The 20993-nt window shown below is 39.6% G+C and overlaps 1 protein-coding gene across 13 annotated transcripts in view; it reads right to left on the minus strand.

The window, feature by feature from the left end:
• Positions 1-20993, minus strand: part of Stau2 (staufen double-stranded RNA binding protein 2) — a 281249-nt gene that overhangs the window by 136486 nt on the left and 123770 nt on the right. For all 13 annotated transcript variants that reach the window (XM_015993567.3, XM_076563754.1, XM_076563758.1 and 10 more), the window contains 2 exons: positions 18858-18989; positions 13829-13889 (listed from right to left, as the gene is read on the minus strand). In XM_015993567.3, coding sequence (XP_015849053.2) covers positions 13829-13889; positions 18858-18989 — 193 coding nt within the window. The remainder of the gene's footprint in view (positions 1-13828; positions 13890-18857; positions 18990-20993) is intronic.

Raw genomic sequence — 20993 nt, forward strand, 5'->3', positions numbered from 1 at the left:
ATATATTGAACCATTTTTCCAACTTTGGATAAATCCTACTTGATCATGGCTTATCTCCTTTTTCGTGTGTTCATGAATTCAATCAACTAATATGTTGATAATTTCTGCATATATGTTCATCAAGGATCCTGATCTATTGTTTTCATTTGTTGTATTTGTTATTAAGATAATGCTAGCCTCACAGAACCAATTTGGAAGGCTATCTCCCCCGGTTCAATATTTTGGGACAATCTGAGAAGAATTTAGTGCTAGTCTTCCTTTAAACATTTGATAACATTCAGCAGTGAATTCATTTGGTTTGGAGGCTTTTCCTGAGAAACTGTTGTTCTTTTCTTTTTTTTTTTTTCTTTTGGTTTTTCGAGACAGGGTTTCTCTGTGTAGCTTTGGCGCCTTTCCTGGAACTCGCTTGGTAGCCCAGGCTGGCCTCGAATTCACAGACATCTGCCTGCCTCTGCCTCCCGAGTGCTAAGATTAAAGGTGTGCGCCACCACCGCCTGGCTTATTCTTTTCTTTTTGGTGTTGGTAGTGCTGGGGCTTGAAGATAGGACGGTGTTTTGCAAATGCTAGGCAAGCATTCTACCTCTGCACTACCCACTCAGACTTCTGGCAAAAGCTGTTATTGCTGATGTACCTTTTTCTTCTTATTATTGGTCTGTTCAGATAGTGCAACTCATGAGGTTCGACTTTGGTAGGTTTGTATCTAGAAGTTGCCCATCTCCAAGGCTTTCCACTTTCTTGGTGCACAGCTGCTCATGACAGCCTCTTCTAATGATCTTCGGTCTCTCTGTGGTGTCAGAAGTAGGACTGTTTTATCGTCTCATTCACTTTCTCTTTTCTTGCTGAATCTAGCTAAAAGCCTATCAATTTTATCTTTAAAGAAATTTAGTTTCAAAGATACCCAAGCACCATGATAAACAAGTATGTGCTGGAGAGGTGGGAAAGATAGAGAAACAGAGCAGTGTACGTGCTGCGGAAAGAGGCAGACCTGGGGACACGATGGGCTGATGGGTCTGCAGTCACTGCCCAGGAGGGTCAGTGGGATGGTGTACAACAGCCTAGAGCTTATACAGACACAGACTTGGCCCTAGACCTGCTGCCCAGCCGTGAGATCCCCCTGACCCTGGGCAATGACCGAAGCTTGAGTTGAAGAAAGGTTCACTTTCTGGACTGAATCTCCTCGAAGGACCATGATGGTCCAGGAAGCCGCCAGAGGCCATGATGATGTCTGTGGTCCATGCTGCTGCCCCAGGACCCAGTGAAGCTTGAGATTCGTGTGGAGTATGCAGTCTGTGCCACAGGCTGATGATGACTAGGTGATATCCTCAGGCTTTGCTGCCTTGGGGGCCATCCAGACGTGAGCAGCAGGTGTAACCGCCTGAGGCTATGTCATGGCTGGTGGCCAATGCAGCTGCTGAGGGCCAGGAGTTGGTCAGTGGTCCTGATACTACCAAGGGCCATGTTGATGTCTGCAGCTGGTGTTACCACCAAACCCTGTGGGAGAGCTGGCCCCACCCCTCCCCTGGCCACTGCTGACTCTCCTCAGTTGATGGTTTCTGACATGGAAGTAGGCAGAGAAAGACTCATCCTCCCTGGGTGGAGGGGCGGGGGGGTGTTGGGGGGGTGGGGGGGTTGGTCTAGAATTTGACCACACTCCAGTGAGTATATGGACAATACAAAATGAACTTGCTTTTTCCTTTTTCTTTTTTTTTTTTGGAGTGGGGTAGGAAGGGGGTTGTATATGGGAAGGCTGAGAGGTAAGTGCAATCAGGCTGCATGACCAAATAATCAATTAAAAAACAAATAAAAAAATTTAATTTCATTGGCCATTTGCATTTTAAATATTGAGTTCTTTCTGCTATGATCTTTGGGTTTTTTTGCTATTTTGTTTTTTAATGTAAGCAGTTATCACTAATGTACCTCCTTAGTACTGTTTTTGGTATGTTATGTTTTCATTGTCATTTTTTCAACAGATACTTTAACTTTTCTTTTTGATGCTTCTGTTGACATTGGCTGTTCTAATTTTCATGCAATCACACAATTACTAACATTTATCTCGTTTATTTCTAGCTTTACTTCACTGGGTTCACAGCAGATACATGTTAGCTGGTGGTGGTTTGTATTTGCTTTATTTTGTTTTTCCATTTATTGAGACTTCTTTTGCAGCCTGACATATGGTTGATTCTAGAGAAAGTTCCATGGCCACGAGAAGAACATGTTTGCAGCTGTTGGGTGAAATATTATACAAATGTAGGTTATATCCATCTAGTCTATAGTATAGATTTTAACTTAAAATGTTTTAAGTATTTCTCAGTTGATTTTATCTAGATAATCTGTCCATTAATAAAAGTGGGGTCAGGTCACCAACTACTACTGTATTAGAGTACAGCTTCCCTTTTATATGTAATAATGTCTGCTTTAAAATTGGTTAGGCCATCACTGGGAGTAAATACATTCACAACTGTTATTTTCTCTTGTTGACTGCATCTTTTATCATGGTGCTCTTGTATCTTTTCAAAAGTTGTAATTTGCAATCTGCCTTATTTGATATTAGCAGAGCTCTTCCCCCTTGGGTTTGATGTCCGCATGCTGGTCTATCTTTGCCATTCTTCTCCTGCTAGGCTGTGTCTCTACTGGTGAAGTGAATTCTTTACAGGCAACATATTTTTAGGTCTAGCTTTTGTTCTGCTTATGTTATCCCTTCAGCTAGTTTATACCTCTTAAGGGGAGGGAGGATTTAATTTATGTATATTAAATCTATAGATGGTAAGGACAGACACACTCCTATTCTTCTCTTCACTCTTCTGATTGCTATGCACATCCTCTGTCCCTTGGGCTCATCTTTGAGGTATGGTAGTTCTTTCAACTGGTGGTCCGATTCTTTGACCACATCTCCTTTCTGCACGTGCTCCACCACAAGGTCTTCCACCTCCACAGGTGGCTACCATTCTTTGTTTCCAGTGCTGACTCCATAAGCACTCTGTACAGGGCTCATCTAGGAGCCATGAGCTCCTCAGACTTCATCTTAGGAAGCCTTTATTCTGTCTTCATTCCTCCATTGCTGGGTATGATGTTCTTTGTTGGCATTTTTCTCTTTCAGGATTTTTTATTCTCCTGTTTCTTCCTGGCCTGCAAGTTGTCTGCTTGCCACCTGCTGACAGGGGAATGGGGTGTCCCTTACACATGGCTTGATGCTTTTCTCTTTGTTACCTTTACAAGTCTCATCTTGTTCTTTCCATGTATCTTGGCTCTTTGGCTGGTTGGTTTGTGACTTTTCTGTCTGAATTTGTGGGGATCCTTTGGGCTTCTGAAACATGGATGCCCGCATCTTCACAAAAATGTAGACATTTTCAGCAATTGTTTTGAGGGGTGGGTTATTAGACGTCTTTTCCTACTTTTCTTCAGGGGCATATGACAAATGTTTGCTAACTTAGTGTGCCTTATATTCCTGAAGATTGTCTAGATCTCTTCCTCTCTCTTTATATTCTTTGTCTACGATGTCTGACTTCTGTTTGTGATCTGCTTGCTGAATTTCTCATCATCAATGAGATAACTGAAAACGAACTGCCTTAATACTTTCACCAATTTTTCACCAGTTTGTTTGTCAAGTCACATTAAGTTTCCTTAAAATTGTTCATGTTAATTCTTTGCCAGACAATTCACTAATGACTTTTTTTTTTTTTTGAGATTTACTGCTTCTGTATTCTTTTGCAGGCTCTCACACTATCTGATTTGTCTCGCACATCTCACATCCCCACACTGCTCTAGGTACATGTGGTAGGCACTTACCTCAACTAACTTTATAGAATGTTTTTCACAGTAGCAAACTTCCTGTTGGCAATGTACCTAAGGTGCTGAATGGATATGCTTCAGTGGCTTTGGTTCCAACTAGATGTAATGTCCATGTTGTTTCTCTAACTATAATCAACACTAGTGATCTCAGTGGGCATCCTGAAGGCCTAAGCCATGGGGGCTGCAGCGACAAACTACCAGCTGGGTATAACTGCCTTAGTTGGGGCAGACTTGATGGTCATTCTGGGTACAGTGTAGACAGGCTGTAAGACCACCATCAGTTTCCCAGGGCTATGTGAGGGCAGGGCCATCCAGTGGGGCTAGATGGGTGTGATGGTAGCAGCTGGGATTCACGTCGGTATGTAAGAGATGCAGAGGTAACTGTGTGGGTATCTGGGGACCTACATACTCAAGAAGATCTGACCAGATGCTTTCTGGATCTAGGGCAGACAGATGAGGTCAAGCATCTCCTTTCTTAGGGCCTTAGTGGGTCCAGTGTTTTAGAATGGTCTTTTCAACTGCTTCTGAGGGTCATAGTTGGATGGGCAGGGCCACCCAGTTGCTTCTTGGAGTCTGTGGTATGGAAAGCCCAATCAGTTGCTATCCAGTGTTGTTGGTCATAGGGGAAAGAACAGACTCTCTGGATCAAGTTACTGAAGGCAGGCTACCTTGCAGTGTCCTAAAGCTGGAAAGGAGAGTTCTATCCAACTGCTTCCTGGGATAGCAAATAAGTGGATAGAATCACCTGGCTTCTTCCTAAGAGCCTCAGTGCCCAGAAGTTCAGGGATGGTTTCCCAGTTGCTTCCTGGAGCTAAGGGTACATGAGCACACAAAAGTACACTACTTATTAAGATAATAACTCCAGTTATAGAAATTTACCTCCAGACACACGAGCACACATGTAATTTGTATAAGAAGTCATCATGCTAAAAAACTTTGGATTCACCAAGATAGGAGAGATAATGAAGTATTTTCTCTGAATTTGCCAAATGCAAATGGACTGGACATTGTCAATGTAATTCTTACCTGATAATTGTTCTTATTGTATATAATTTTACTATGTTAAAAACCTTCCATTTTAATTAGACAAAAGGGGAAAATGCTGAGGAACTATCTTTGCACACTATAAATAAGTACTACTCTCATTGGTTAATAAAGAGCTGACTGGCCTATAGCCGGGCAGGAAGAGATTGGGCGGAAGAGCCAGACTAGGAGGATGCTGGGAAGAAGAAGGGTGGAGTCTGAGGAGTGTTGAGCAAGAGGCAGATAAAGCAGATGAACATGCCATGCTGAAAGAAGGTACTGCCACGTGGCAGAGGGTAGATAGGTTAATTTAAGTTGTAAGAGGTGGTTAGTAACAAGCATAAGCTATTGGCCAAGCTATTATAATTACTAAGAAGTCTCTGGGTGGTTATTTGGGGAGCAGATGGTGAGACAGAAAAACTCTGCCTACAAATGATGCCCAACATGGGGCACCTACATCCACATAAGACCTGAGAAAGCTTTTTTAAAAGTCCTAAACACACAAAACCAAACACAGACATGCATCTTCCAGCAGCTGCCTGTAGGGTGGCACCAGTCGCCAGCTGCCACATGCGCCAGCTAGTGTCATTCACTAAGCTGAGCAGTGCCAACGGCTGACATAGCAGTTTAAGATCCATCTCATACAATCAGAAAACAATACAGATGCTCAGTAAAGACAGATCCAGACAGAGAAAAACTTATAAATGGGTTACAGTGTGTTTAAAAAATACATAGGCTGGGGAGAGATAAGAGAAAGTATGTATACAATCATAGAATAAAAAATAGTTTAAAAGTAATAAAGTCCTTAAAAAAGGAATAAAGTAATAAAAATATAATAAGCCATGTAAAAATGAGAAATACAGAGAGTCTGGATTCTGTATGTTATTGGGTTGTCTCTCGTTGCTAATAAAGGGAATAACAGTTGCTAAGACATATTGTATTATGAAAACTGCGGGATTAAACCAACCTATATATTCTCGACTTCAAAATGGAATTCAAAAGATATGTTACTTTGGGGAAGAGGTTATGCTTTTATTTCCACAGGAAATGAAAAGCTGTGGATTAATTCCAGGTTGGTATGAAACTGGATTGGAGAACACCACCTGAAAATCCTAGCTACAGACATAAAGAAATATACCTAGAAAACTACAAAACTTGTATCATATATTTTACCAGCTCAAAAAACAAAAAATCACCTTTGACTGATTTGTGTGCAATGCACAACCTATACTTTTATCAATGCAAACATGTATGTTACCTTTAAAAGTTTATTTATTTTCAGAGCAAGGGGACCAGACACCAATAAATACAGATGGTCCAGGTGATCCAGCATTCAAAACAGCTTCAAGCCTGCTGGCTGAGATGGTCCAGCCTCACAGACTACTCCAGACAAGACTTAACAATTATCCTGATTGTCTCAAGGTTCCTCCAAAGATGGCAGTGCCCCCAGACAACAGGAAGCAGTATAGGGAAAACAACACCCATGTTCCCAAAAGGTGGGTTATGGATGTTTGTTGACATTTAAGGGGGATTGATTGTAAGTTGTTATTGGTCAGAAAAAAAAAAAAACTAATCAAAAGAATTAAATGCAAAGATCTCTTTCTAAAAAAAAAAAAAGAGGGATATGATATAGGAAGGATAGGAAGAAAGGGTAGATTGTTGAATCTACTTTAATCCAAAAAACAACTATTTACCTCAAAATATTTTACACTGGTATGGATTTTGGTATACTGATACAAATTTAAAGTCAATTCTGTTGTACTGTATGTATGTTTCTACTCTTGTTTAAGGTATTGTATTTATGCAACTCATTTAAAATGTAATGTATAATTAAGAAATACAGATTCATAGTCATCTATAATAGTCAAACTTATAGTTATGTTAGGTATGTTTTCAAGGTCATACACAGATATATTTAGATAGACAGATGGTCTTCAAACATTTCAAAGATGTACAAAATATGGCATTTAATGTTTAATAACCTAAGGCTTTTCATGACACCAAGACACATCTGCTGCTGCCAGCACCAATTTGCTTCAAAAGAGGATGATGGGCATCAAAGAAACTCCATATGGAGTTTGTTTTTATTATGGCAAAAGCTAGCCATTCAGGAAAAAAAAAAAAACCTGCCCTTGCCTCAATTGCTGACAGTTACTGTCCAAACTGGACCAGCAGGATGAAAAAAAAAAAAAACAAAAAAACAAAAAACAAAAAACAACTGCCAAACTTTGCCAAGACAAGGTAGAACAGTCCTTCAAAATTCCCTGATTTTCAAAAATGTCTGTCAGATTACTAGGCCAAAGTTGGATGTCCCAATGTTACAGAAGAACCTAGAGTGACTGTCCAGGCAGCCGGCTGTTTCTGTCATCTCTTAATTTTGGAAGTTGCTTGCTCTACAATTCCTGTTTACTCAGTCTTTGATGGGGTTGAAGACTAGACAGTTATAGTTACAGTTCTCCCTAATCATGGTAGAAAGCAAATTAGGTATGAAACTCTGGACTTTTTAGGAGAGGACAGCTGTTAGAATGTTTTCTTTATTTTGCCAAACACAAATGGACTGGATATTGTAACTGTAATTCTTACTTGATAATTGTTTTTGTTGTATATAACTTTACTACATTAAAGTTAAAACCTTCCTTTTTAATTAGGCAAAAGGGTGAAATGCTGTGGAATAATATTTCTGTAAACTTTGAAGACTCATTGTTAATAAAAAGCTGATTGGCCAACGGCTAGGGAGGATTCTGGGGGCAGAGAGAATGCTGGGAGGAGAAGGGAGGAGTCGTGAGGAGACGCCATGAGAGGCATATCGAGAAGGATGGGAAGTACTCAGATGAGGTAAATGAGCCTTGGGACAGCACACAGGTGAATAGAAATGGGTAAATTTAAGTTATAAGAGCTAGCTAAAAACAAGCCTAAGCTATCAGCTGATCATTTATAATTAATATTAAGTCTCTCTGTGGTTATTTCGGAGCAGCTGGCAGGACAGAGCTGATCTGCAGTCCCGACAATAAAGTCTGCCTACATGTTATTTATGAGAAAAATACTATAAACAATCTAAATATCCACCAATATATATACAAATCCATATATATGTATAAAAGTACGAAAGAATCTGCAGGATATAACACATTATTTGAAAAAAGAAAATCCTTTTAAAAAATAAATCTGAGAAACTGGAAGACTGAATATTTACACCTGCTTGCATATGTGTGAGAAAATTCTAAAACAATATATAAGAACCTGTAATGAGTTACTTGAAAATTAGGACAAAAACTGTGTAACTGAGGTCAAAAGCAAGGGCAAATCCACCGCACCCCCACTGCATGGTTTTTTAATTTAAAATTTTCCTTATTTAAAATCTTATTAGTTTTGCCATTTGACACAAACTTAGACATCTCTGGGAAGAGGGAATCTCCAAGGAAGAACTGCCTCCATTAGATTCACCTAGAGGCATGTCTGAGGGGCATTTCTTATTAGTGATTGATGTGGGTGGTCCCATCCTAGACACGTGGTCCTGGGAATTAGAAGAGAGGGAGCTGAATGTGAGCCTGAGCTTTTCCCTGATTCCTGCCCCTGCTACCCCTTGAGTTCCTGTTCTGACACCCTCAGATGATGGACTGTGATCAGGAGGTGTAAATTCTTTAAGTCAGGTTTGGTCAGAATGTTTTATCACAGCAACAGAAACCTAACTGGGCCTGAAGTTGGTACCAGAATGAAGGCTATTGCTCTGATAGACTTGATGGCGTTGTTTGGGGGAAGAATGTGAATGGGTTTGGAACTTTGGGCTGGAAAAGCCATTGAGTGCTCAAAACTTAATGGGCTGTTTGGTGGGAGCTTAGAAGATAAGAGTGTTGAGAGAAATGCCATGATGGAGGTCTCATTTGTAAAGTTTCAGAGGGAAGCAAAGACTCATCAATCAGGGCCATTCGCATGATGTACCTGATTTAAGAATCTTAGGAATCTGCAGTTTCTGGCTGGCTGGCTGAAAAATCAGCTGTGACTAACAAGAGACCAGCATTATGGAGGCAAAATCTTCTGTGAATTATTTCCTTAGGGTCAACACACACAAGCTGTGGTCCAGTGGAGGACCAAGACTGCATCTCAAACTGGAAGCAGAACCTGGTCATGTGTAAGAGTCTCCCAGATGGTACTGGTTTTGAAAGCATGAAAGGGCAATGGAGAGCAGCTGAGGCTTGGCGCTGTGTAAGGGCAGGGGAAAACATGGGTGAAAGGGCAGCCTCAGTTGCTATGGAGACCCCAGTAAGCTGGAGATGGCAGACTTTGGAATGAACACCAAGACTAGCAGCAGGTACAGAATAGAGCCACTTTGAGCCTCTGAGACAAGCTGGGTGTGCCAGCATTGGAGAAGTAGAGTACCCAAGCCCTCTGGAGCCCAGAAGGTCATGAATGAGCACCAGACTTTGAATTCTAGGCTTTTTACACTGCTACATTTTGTTTTTTCTTTGATCTAATTAAAACAGTACCCTGGGCAGGTAGTTCTAGATTGCATAAGAAACAGAAGACATAGGAGAGCAAGCCAGTAAACTGTGCTCTTCCATAGCTTCTACTTCTGCTCCTGCCTCAAGCTCCTGTCTTGGCTTCCTTCAATGATGGACTATCATCTGTAATTAAATAAACCCTTTCCTCTCCAGGTTGGTTTGTGTCAGTGTTTTCCCACAGCAAGGAGAATCAAGCTGTGATTGATGGGGATAGGGGAGGAATCTGAAGGACGGGGATGAGGGGAGGTTTGATCAAAATACATTAATATACCATGTATGAAATCCTTGAACAACAAACTTTAAAAAATAGTACTGGGAGCCCTAGTCAGACCAATCAGTAAAGAAAAAGTAATGAAACTAATCAGAAGAGGCAAAGTGGAGTGTTTCCAAATAGTAAAACTTTCCATTCCCAAAAAAGAAAAAAAGGATAAAGACTATGAAAAAGGGAGAAGCACAGGGTCCTCCACAGTGCACAGCAGTGAGGAGCTGGCTGTCCACCACCGAGTCACTGGGATGGTGTGGCCGTCTGGCTCCGGGATGTACAGGATTTAATCCGAAGTGTAGATGACACAAGCGACTGGTAACCCCGTTAAGACAGCGAAAGGCCGGTCAGAACTGGATCCTGTCCCAAAGCCCATTCTGGTCACCTCTGACAAACTAAAGACCCACACGCCTCTCAGAGATGAAGAAAACTGTTTTAAAGGTTAACAGAAAATGTGAAAAAATGACTCAAAACAATCTTTTAGTGGGTGGATATGGCCTATTCCAGAGAACACCTTTGAGCTTAGTCCAATTTTGAATTAAGCCAGAGTTCACCTTTAAGAAACAATGAACCTGTTTTTAAGTAAAACCCTGTATTAATAAGAAACATGGAATGTGAGCACAAAAAGATATTATCAACTGAACTATATCTAAATATTTTACAAAGTTTTCCATGGGCCATCAGTAGATCTTTAAAATGCATGAGCTTTTAAAGGCTTTGTTAGCCATTCATCTGTAAAAACCCAGCTTTTTATGTGTGTGCCAAGCATAAAATTGCCCTATGCTAAATTTAACACAAATTTCACATTACAGAGTGATGTGTTCTTGTACTTCAATGTAATTATGACAGCGACTCAAAGGTTAAAAACACACTTAGAACAGTCTACCTTCTGATAAAGTTTAGTAAATGAAGAAAGCCTGAGGAACATACAAAAATTAGGTCCACATTTTCAAGCTGCAGGCAATCAAGCCAAGAAAATAAACGGAGGAACCAGGCTATGTAATCACAATCCCTTGTAAAATCATTTAAACTATTTCTTAGTTGTAATTGTTAGCAGTTTCTTATGACTGTAATCTTTTAAAAAAATCTCCCACCACAAAAATTAAATGCACATGTACATTAACATTTTTTGTCTACTTATAGTTAGGTGCCAGTGTGCCAGATTAAAATTTCCTTTTTCCAATTCTGCACTCTATTAATTCTAGTACATTTGGTTCCCAGTTAATTTTGTATTATTTTTCCAAATAATGGTTGGCTAGAAATTGAAGTAACGAAGAGTTTGAGAAGGAAAACAGTGAAGACAGCCATTTACTATTTTTGCAAAGCAACACTACTTTTTTTAGAAGCTATTCAGTGCTGCTAATCACTTAACTGTGACATAATTAAGATTCTCAACTTTACACAGTGGCATATATAAATAACACGTAGCAAACAGTCAGTAGTAAGATGTAAGCAGAGTTGCTTAAGGCTAGGTGGTGTGTCAGCACTGGCCACCTCTGTCTTCTCATGGCCTTCTGGCCTTCATGCTCACACCTTTTCCTGAAGAATTCTAACATGAGTATAGGTCACTTACAGCAAGAACTTAAGTAGACAGGAAGTCAGTAAAAACATTACCATAATAACTGAACTTAAACTAATTTTTAGGAATTGATTTGTTGGCCGGGTGATTAATCCTGAGCAGAGACTTTTTGCTAACATGTTTAAGTAGCTTTCATTGGCTCTAGGCCGATCAGAGGCAAAAAGCAGTCCTGTGCAGAACTGGGCCACATTCAGTCACTACAGTAACCTAGTCTGACCATCAGTGTTCAAGTCTTTAGATTGGCCTCCTCACCGGTGTCTCACAGTTGGGAAGGGGTGAATAAACACTCATTCCAAATCTCAATTTGAACCATAATAACCAAAGAAGGTCCTAAAGATTCAATACTTCAGCTTTAGGAAGGCTTTAAATACTTCTATCATTTCTAGTTTTATGCCTAAAACAAAAATGATTTGCACGCCTATACATTTCTGACCACTTAAACTCATTGGTCTCTTTGTGGTAGCTCTACTTATACTTTGCAAAGGAGGTACAATAACCCTCAGCAAATTAGAATAAATAAAGCCAGGGGCTGAAGAGATGGCTCAGCAGTTAAAAGCACATGCTGTTCTTGCAGATGACTCAAGTTGGGGACCCAGTAACCACATCAGTTAGTTAAGAACCACCTGCAACTCCATTTCCAGGAGATCCAATGTCCTATTCTAGCTTTCACAGGCACCCACACATGCATGGCATTTACTCACAGAGATACACACATACACATAAATTTAAAAAAAAATGATCTTTAAAAAAATAAGTAAAATACAATAAAAAAAAATCGTGTAATTCTAAGGGCCAAAATACCAACGTAATGAATGCAGATTGCAGGTCACCTACAGTGTGCTCTCATATTTAAGGGGTCAGATTAATAAATGTATGTCTTCCATATTCAAATATATTATGTTCATATTCTTTAAAAACTGAGCAGTGCCAAATGTAACTTTCAAAAATAAACTATATATTCTTTGGCCAGAATGTGCAAGCAAAAAATATCTGATAAAAAGTATAAGAATGGAGTTTCTGGTCAATGTAAACAGCATTATATCCTCTCAGCAAAAGAAAGGGAAAGGTATGAAAACCAACATTCATTACAAGGTTACTAATAGGTGCTGTGTGCTAAGTGCTTTACATTAAACTATAATCAATTTAATGGTCCATATATCCCCTTCCCAAGTAATTGCAAGCAAATAAATCCAAACACCAAAGGAATAAAGCAGAAACACTAAGCATCCTGAACTGATCACACTTCTCCCAGGGCTACATGCTCAGTCCACATGTATCATTCCCATGTATATATATAGTTCAAGGTCTACCTGTCCGTTAATTTAAATTGTTCCCAGGAAAGTAACCCAGGAATATTATTATCTCACTAAAATATTACTTAAAGGAGGTTATTTTTGATAGTCCAAGAATTCAATTCTATGACCATGGTTTCTTAAGAATCATTTCTGATTTCCTCTCATCAAAAGATGAACTGCCAATATCAAAGACTACAGACCCTTCGTTATGACAATGCGCAGATTTAAGCTTTATTAGTGTTCATATGAAAGAGGGTTAAAAAGGAGATAAGAATGAGCAGTGCTCTGATTCACTGATTTACAGTGAAAAAACAGATGCCTTTCAGAGGTGTGTTTGGAGGGATGTTGGTAATCTAGCCTAGGGCATGGTGCATGCTAGGCAGGCGCTCTTCCACTGAGCAGTGTTTTCAGTGTGGGCTATTGGAGAAAAATGTCTAGGGGCTAAAGACTCATGGTTAAGAACACTGGCTGCTCTTCCTGGGGATGCTAGTTTGATGCTCAGCCCTCATGTGGCAGCTCACAACTGCTGAAAACACCAGTTCCAAGGGGTCTGATATTGTCATCTTGCCTCTGTGAACACCACACATGCACAAAGTACACAGAAATACATGCAGGTGAAAACTCATACACATAAAATGAAAATAAATAACTCTTTAAAAAATGTTTAGGGAAAAATAACTGTCCGCACAATAAAAAAGTATCTGAGTCATATACATTTGAAAATAGTTAAGTTGATTTTTAAGTATCTGACTATCAGGGGGAACAAAGTTGTGAAATTTCATACTTATAATACTAACTTAATAACCTTAATAAAACATTAAAAATTCTGAGAGTTCAACAAAATATAAAATATGTGTTGCAATGCTAATTGCAAACACAACAATTTTTATTTATACTATAAGCAGTATAAATAAGGTATATAAATACATATGTAATATATACATATTATATATACCACGTATAAAAAGTATAAACAAAGTCTGAGGCTAAAGCTCAGTGACAGAATGCTTGCCTACCATGCACTAAGCTCTGGGTTCAAAAAAAGAAAGAAAAATTCATATTATAAATATATAAAAATTGCTTTATACCTACGAAATTGGAACTGTTAAAAACTGAGAGATAACTGATTTTTTAGATTTATTTTGTATTATTTGTAAGAATATTATTTAAGAATGACAACTTTTAAAATGTTATCACCATGTAGATTAATGGATCTAAGTGTTCGTCTTTAGTTTTCCAGTCATTCACCAGTGTCAGGACAGCAAACATTTGTGACTCTCTACTCCTCCACAGTGTTTAGTGCTGCACCTATGGCCTACACAGAACCTGTCGGGACCAGTGGTGAGCACCAATTACACAGAACATAGAAATGAGAACTTACTGTTATTTGTTGGTTCCGAAAACCCGGCCTTCGGACCACTCCATCCTTTGTTTTCCCCTGTCTGAAAGATTAAATCAACTGTTAAAATCTATAGAATCAGGCATATTAAAACAATGTCGACTGACCACTTTGGCGAGGGCAAAAATCTCTGCCATGGCTATTGTCGCCCAAAGTGACAGCTACAGGAGTAACTCGTATGGACAGGACACTGTCCCCTTTCTATATAGGAGTCTACTTCTAGTTCGCTTGCTGCTTCTGACTTGCTTCAGTTTTCAAGCATAAGTTTTTAAGTCTGTATGGCATCAAGAGAACCTGTCATATATAACATGTATTACATAGAAAATGGTCAGTAATTTTTACTCAAGAAGTAAAGGAATGTCTCCATCCATTCTAAAATCAAAATAAAAACAGAAATGTTATTGTGTCCATTCTGGGAAAACCTTTGCTAAGTATCACCAAAATATAACTGTACCAAATAATCAGTCAACATTATTTTACAGAATTTTTCGTCTCTTTCATCATACATCTTAAGGTGGCTGGGAAACATGCTGGGAAAAAAAGCCAGGAAACTAAGAACCATGACAAAATGGGTTGACACTGTTACCAAAACTAGCAGTGTAACATAAACCAGGAAGCAGATTGCTCCTCCTTTATTTCTTTATCTTCTTAAGACAAAATTTTCTGTTATCTCCACATTTACCCTGAGGGATTTGTTGTGGAATATTATGTTAACTATGTAGAGATGTGCTACATTTGTTTATGTTGCAGAATATTACTTTAACAATGTAAAGATGTGTTGCTGTTTCATCTTGCCTGCTACCTAAGGCACCTGACTGGCAATGGCCAACAGCTAGGCACTGGAGGGACGGGCGGGGCTGGCAGGCAGAGAGAATAAATAGGAGAGGAATCTGTGCTCCAGAGGAGAGAAAAGAGATGAGAGAATGAGAGAGAAAGGGAGGGAGATGCCGGCCCCAGGCAGTCACCAGACACACAGAGATGTGGGAGCCCATTCTCGGGTTCCTCGTGGCTTTACCCAGCAGGTCCGCATAGAGGATGATCAGGACCACGGGCCTGAGTGCAGGTGTCTGAGATGGTCTGCACTTGGCTGTGCTGGGGGAGGAGGTCTTTTGCTCCACCCCTTGGCATCTCTATAAAAACCCTGGGCCAGAGACAGTCAGGGCCCGTTGGAATAGGTTCCAGGCCCTCTCGAGGCTATCCTTTATTTTCTATCTGTTTATCTCCGCAAGATTCTCCGCTATAAATCCTTCTATCTAATATTTCCTGCTGATTGCACTCAAGAAAACTCTGGGGAACTGTGGGGGTGGTGGGTAAACGCCCCACACACAGAAAGCAGGAAAGGAGGACGTACAGAATGAAAGAAAGGTAAAAAGCCCAGAGGCAAAACGAAGATGAAGAGAAACAGTTAAGTTATAAGAGTTAGTGGGAGCCGGGCGTTGGTGGCGCACGCCTTTAATCCCAGCACTCGGGAGGCAGAGCCAGGTGGATCTCTGTGAGTTCAAGGCCAGCCTGGGCTACCAAGAGAGCTCCAGGAAAGGCGCAAAGCTACACAGAGAAACCCTGTCTCGAAAAAAACCAAAAAAAAAAAAAAAAAAAAAAAGAGTTAGTGGGACAAGCATAAGATAAGGCTGAGCATTCATAATTAATAATAAGTCTCCATGTCATGATTTGAGAGCTGGTTGGCAGCCCAAAAGAGAGCCTGCTACAAGATCACTGCTGTAACCTTTGACTACAAAATTCTAATACAATTTTTGCAAAACAGAAATTACTGTCCAATAAAGTAGTCCAACAGTATTAACCACCACCAATTCTAACCTTTAAGACAAGATATATTGGGTAATGAGCTAACTGTTTTGTATGAATATAGATGACCTCATTCTACCTCACAAAATCTGATGTGCTGTTATTACCATTTTGCCTTCTAACGATACAAACCAAAGTGTGTGAGGTTGCACACCTAATAGGCAGTTTTCCTAAGTCAAGAAAAAGAGAGTAACTATACTTTAAGGTTGTTTTCTCTTCTTTTCTTTTGTGTCTTTTTCTTTTCTTTTGTAATTGTTGTTTTGTTTTATTTTAGGTGAAGCACCAGATATTGAACCACAGAATACAGGGCCTTATGTACATGCGAGGCAAGCATTCTAACCACTGGGCTACATCTATGGTCCACTAATAGCTTTTTATGTAGAAAAGAATTAGAATCCAATGAAAAGGGACTATAATATGATGGATGTGTGTGAACTGTGCAACTAAGAGAGGAAGGAGATGCCAGGATGAACGGCAGAGTTTGGAAGAACGGCCTAGGTCTGGAGAAACAGCTCAGTGGCTAAACACCTCTGCTCTCCCAGAAGACACACTGAGTCAACAGCGGCTAAACACCTCTGCTCTCCCAGAAGACACACTGGGTCAACAGCGGCTAAATACCTCTGCTCTCCCAGAAGACACACTGGGTCAACAGCGGCTAAACACCTCTGCTCTCCCAGAAGACACACTGGGTCAACAGCTGGCACTGCACACCCCCACCTCCCATCTGGACGCTCTTCAGACCACCACCTGGCTGCACAGGCCGTTCTCTGGCTCCTTCTGCCGGTGTTCTTCCCTCTGGTGTCCACCATACGTGTTCTCTATACTTGAATCTTAACAAACACACATACAAAGCACGCCGGCTCTTCCTCTCTGTGTCCAGCACAGCTCTCTGCTCAGATCCTCCACTCTGAACAGCTCCGCTTGCTCCCATGCTGCTCTCCCTACTTTCAGCCTCTCACCTCCAATCCACTCTCGATACTTCTGAGAGAATTACTTTTTATGAACATAACTAGATTAGGCTTCAGTCTTAAATGAACAATTCTTTAAGGCCTTTTCCATCCAAACAGTGACTGACGACCTCCCTCTCTCTTTGTAATATGATCAAAACACCCCATTCCCAACACTTAATGGCTGAGTTCCTTGAGAGTAAAGACCAGGTTTCGGTCCACTTGTTATCTTCAGTTACAAGTGTCTGGCATTTAGTGGGAGTGTTAGTTTCATATGTCAAGTTGTCTGAGCCAGAGTTCAGGTATTTGGTAAAACATCAGTCGATGTATTTCTGAGAATGGGATGAGATGTACATGTAACCAACCGTCTTATTAAATAAGAAACACAGAACCAATGTAAAAGAGAAAACCGAGAGGTCAGAGCTCAGAGCTAAAATCTCACCCTTCCTCCTGCGGTGTCCCAGCTTCCCAAAAGAGAGCTTATTTCCCTGTGTGTAAGTTGTTTCATAGTCATTCTGCCTTCTCATTGGTTGTAAACCCAAACACGTGACTGCCTCGTCATTGTATGTACAGCCCCCTCAGGTCTTAAAGGCATATGTCTCCAATGCTGGCTGTATCCCTGAACACACAGAGATCTATAGGGTTAAAGGCGTGTGCCACCACCGCCACACTGTCTATGGCTCTAATAGCTCTGATCCCCGGGCAACTTTATTTATTAACATACAATCAAAATCATATTTCAGTACAATTAGAATACCACCACAATGAGATGTTCATTTAAGTTGGTGGCCTTTAAGTAAAGCATATTAACCTTCAAAAATATGGAGGGCCACACACAATCAGTTGATGGTGTCAACAAAACAAAAGGCTGATTTCCCTCAGAAGGAATTCTCCAGCAACTGTATGGAATGAAGTGGGACTGCTTCCCGAGTCTCCAGCCTGCTAGGTCTTCCCATAGAGCGTGCGCGCGCACGCACGCACGCACGCACGCACGCACGCACGCTCGCACACATATGCATGCACACATCCTGCTGGCTCTGCTTCTCTGGAGAACACTTGCTAATATAGGAGGTATGCAAAAAATAAATTAAAAGGCTTCTCAAGGGAAATATTGTTTTATTTTTCACTTAACTTACAAATAAATGTCTCTACAGTGGCTTATTTTGATATATTTTCATAAGTACTCATTGGTTTTAAGTCAATATAAATGTGCTAAATGAAAACAACATATATGTAATCTAAGATCTAGTGAGATGTAAACATGTTATGTTTTGTATTACAAATACTTTTTAAAGGAGAGAAAGCATTGACTAGCCAAGCTAAATAAAACAAAACAACGACAACAGAATTGAAAGCTCTATCACATAAACAAATGAATTTTTTAATCTTTGAAATGAATCACAGTGGCTTTAAGAAAAGCACAGCTGAACGTTCATTGGAAGATGTCTTGTTTCTCCCTCTAAGCTTAAGGAGTGTCCCCACAGAAACTAAGACAGACCCTCGCCAAAACAGAGTCCTGTGAAAGGGCCTGCTCAAAGGGAAATCACTTTTAGGAAGGTAACAGTAAACCTGCTTTGCTGTAAATTTTTGCATGAACAAAATGCTTAATGGAAATAATTCCTACATAAGTGTAGATAACAAAACAGTAGTAAAAATGAATATTCCTTTATTTCTCTCCACCTTCTCTGCCATGCCCTGAATTCAGGCCTCTTTCTAACACAGGCGGGTGCTAATGATGGCATTAACTGCTGCAGAAGAAACAGAGGACCATGGACATGTCTTTGGGAGAAAAAGTAAATACGCTCTCAGTTTACCTTTAAATTTAAAATAAACAGAAAATAAACAAATAAAACTAGTTTATAGAGAACCTGTCTAATATAATCACTGCCCTAAGGACTAAGCCAAAATTTTTATTTCTAATGTTTCTAGCTGTATTCCCAAAACAAACCAACAGCTCCTGCTCTTAGAAGGCACAAATACAGACAAAAGTAAGTGACAAGCAAACAGGCAGTAAGTTAGACAATATTATATTGCTATGAACTACCATACAAAAGGTTAGTATTCCCAGTCCTAGACTTACTACTCGCTAACACTACATCTTCCCATACGTGGATGGTGTTTTCTAGCAGCAAAATCTCACATAGAATATTGCCTCATAAAAATTAAAAGTCAAGTCAACTTTGAAAGCAGATGAGATCAGAATATGTTGATCCCTTTAATGTTCAGACAGGAGGCACACACACATTAATGTCCGTCCTTACCTTGTCGAGCTGATCCTGAAGGCCAGTGGATGCTTTATAGCCAAGCTGTAACAGCATTGCTTCCGCAGCATTTTTTTTGGCTATCTTTTTATTAGGTCCTGTTCCAGTAGCAACTTCATTGCCCACCTTGACCTAGAGAGGTTAAAGAAAGTAATTAGTTGTATTAGCAAACAGAAAGTCCTTACATTATAAAGCAATGCATAAGACTAAAAAAAAAAAAAGAAAAGAAAATTAGTCCAAAATAAAATAGAAAGATAAAATCTCACTCATGTAATTTTAATATGCAAGTGAAACTACACATGGAAATTCTGGTGGTTATCTCAGGATGGCATTCTTCTAGGACTTTTACTTCCTCATACATTTCTGTATTGTTTTGATTTTTTTTAAACCTTACTCATTTAAGCAAATAAAAAAGAAAGTTTACATCAACACAGTGTTTGTTCTAACTACATTTTGTACTCTTTATTCCCAGTAAGAAACTGAGAAAGTGGAAATTCATGTTGGTGTCATTTAAACTAATGTCCAAAGTTTATGTGAGTTTATATTAGGGCTGGAGACACTGCTCAGTGGTAGAATATTTGCCCAATATATACAGGGTCCTAGGTTCAATATTCAATATGGAAACATATCATATTAAACAGTTCCTAAAGAAAATTAATATAAGGCTGAGTATAATACTGTGGTGCAGAAAAAGACTTCCAAGTGAATCTTGGAGCTAAGAAATTCAACTTTCTGATTTCCCCTGTGCAGAAGATGTTTTACATTATTTAACAACTCCCTGACCTTCAAACTGCTCATCAATACAGCAAGAATACCAACAACTGTGTCTCAGTGTTGCTTTGGAAATTAAGAGAATCTATGTCATTCAGTATGTCAGCAAACTGCCCGTTACCTTTTGTAAGCAATTTAAACAGAATATGTGCAAACACACACACACACACACACACACACACACACACACACACACACACCACGCACACACTTAAATATATGTGAGCTATCTTATACACACCTTTTCTGAGTTGAGTAAGACTGTTTTAGAGAGGCATGTACTAAGAGAAGTAAAATCATAAAAATTAAATTGAAAAGTTTAACTATAAGGAGGAATTTACAAAATGACATTAAAATACTGCTGCTCTTACAGAGGATTCAGGTTAGGTTCACCAACACCCAACATGGCGGCCCACAACTATAATATCACAGGGACGTGGTGCCCTCTTCTGCCCTCTGCAGGCAAAACACGGTATACATACAAAATACAGATTATAAATAAATCTTTAAAAGAGAAGACACTAATAGATAGAACCACGTGTCATGCTTATAGGGTACAGGAAACAGTGATACATGTGTCGATCCATCTATAAATTCACTGAATTCCTATCAAAATCTCACATGTAGTTCACATGTGACAGTTGACAAGCTGATTCTAGAGTCTCTCCAGTAGAGCGAAGTGCTAAGAACAGGCACGGTTCTATGGGAATAGAAAGGCACAGCACCTCTTTGCTCATTTGAATTTTTATATAACTACCATAAGAAAAGGACAGATAAATTTGGGTTTATTAAATTACTTTTGTTCTTAAAAAGAGACTACTAGATATAAAGCAAAGAACAATCAGACTGCAACCCACAGAACCAGGGAGGCTACATAATAGGGGGACCCTAGGATGACTGTGGCTTATAATAAGTTTTGGTTTTACTCAATCACTGGGCAAGCCTCAATGAAACATTTCACTATTAGGATAAGAATTTGTACTGTATCAAGCTGATAATAGAAAAAAAAAACTTGCAAAAGGGGTTACTCAGGACAGGGCTGGAGTCTTATTATTATTAATCATAATAATATAATTAAATATAAAACAGTTAATGTAGTTAATGTTATTAATAATAAGTGGCTTGTTTTCATGATTACAGAAAGAAAGAAAAAGGAAGGAAGGAAGGAAGGAAGGAAGGAAGGAAGGAAGGAAGGAAGGAAGGAAGGAAGGAAGGAAGGAAGGAAGGAAGAAAGAAAGAAAGAAAGAAAGAAAGAAAGAAAGAAAGAAAGAAAGAAAGAAAGAAAGAAAGAAAGAAAGAAAGAAAGAAAGAAAGAGAGAGAGAAAGAGACCCAGCTTCATTAGAGACTGATGGGGAGGGCCCAGT

This window comes from Peromyscus maniculatus, chromosome 2 (assembly GCF_049852395.1).
Source record: "Peromyscus maniculatus bairdii isolate BWxNUB_F1_BW_parent chromosome 2, HU_Pman_BW_mat_3.1, whole genome shotgun sequence".
Lineage (NCBI taxonomy): Eukaryota > Metazoa > Chordata > Mammalia > Rodentia > Cricetidae > Peromyscus > Peromyscus maniculatus.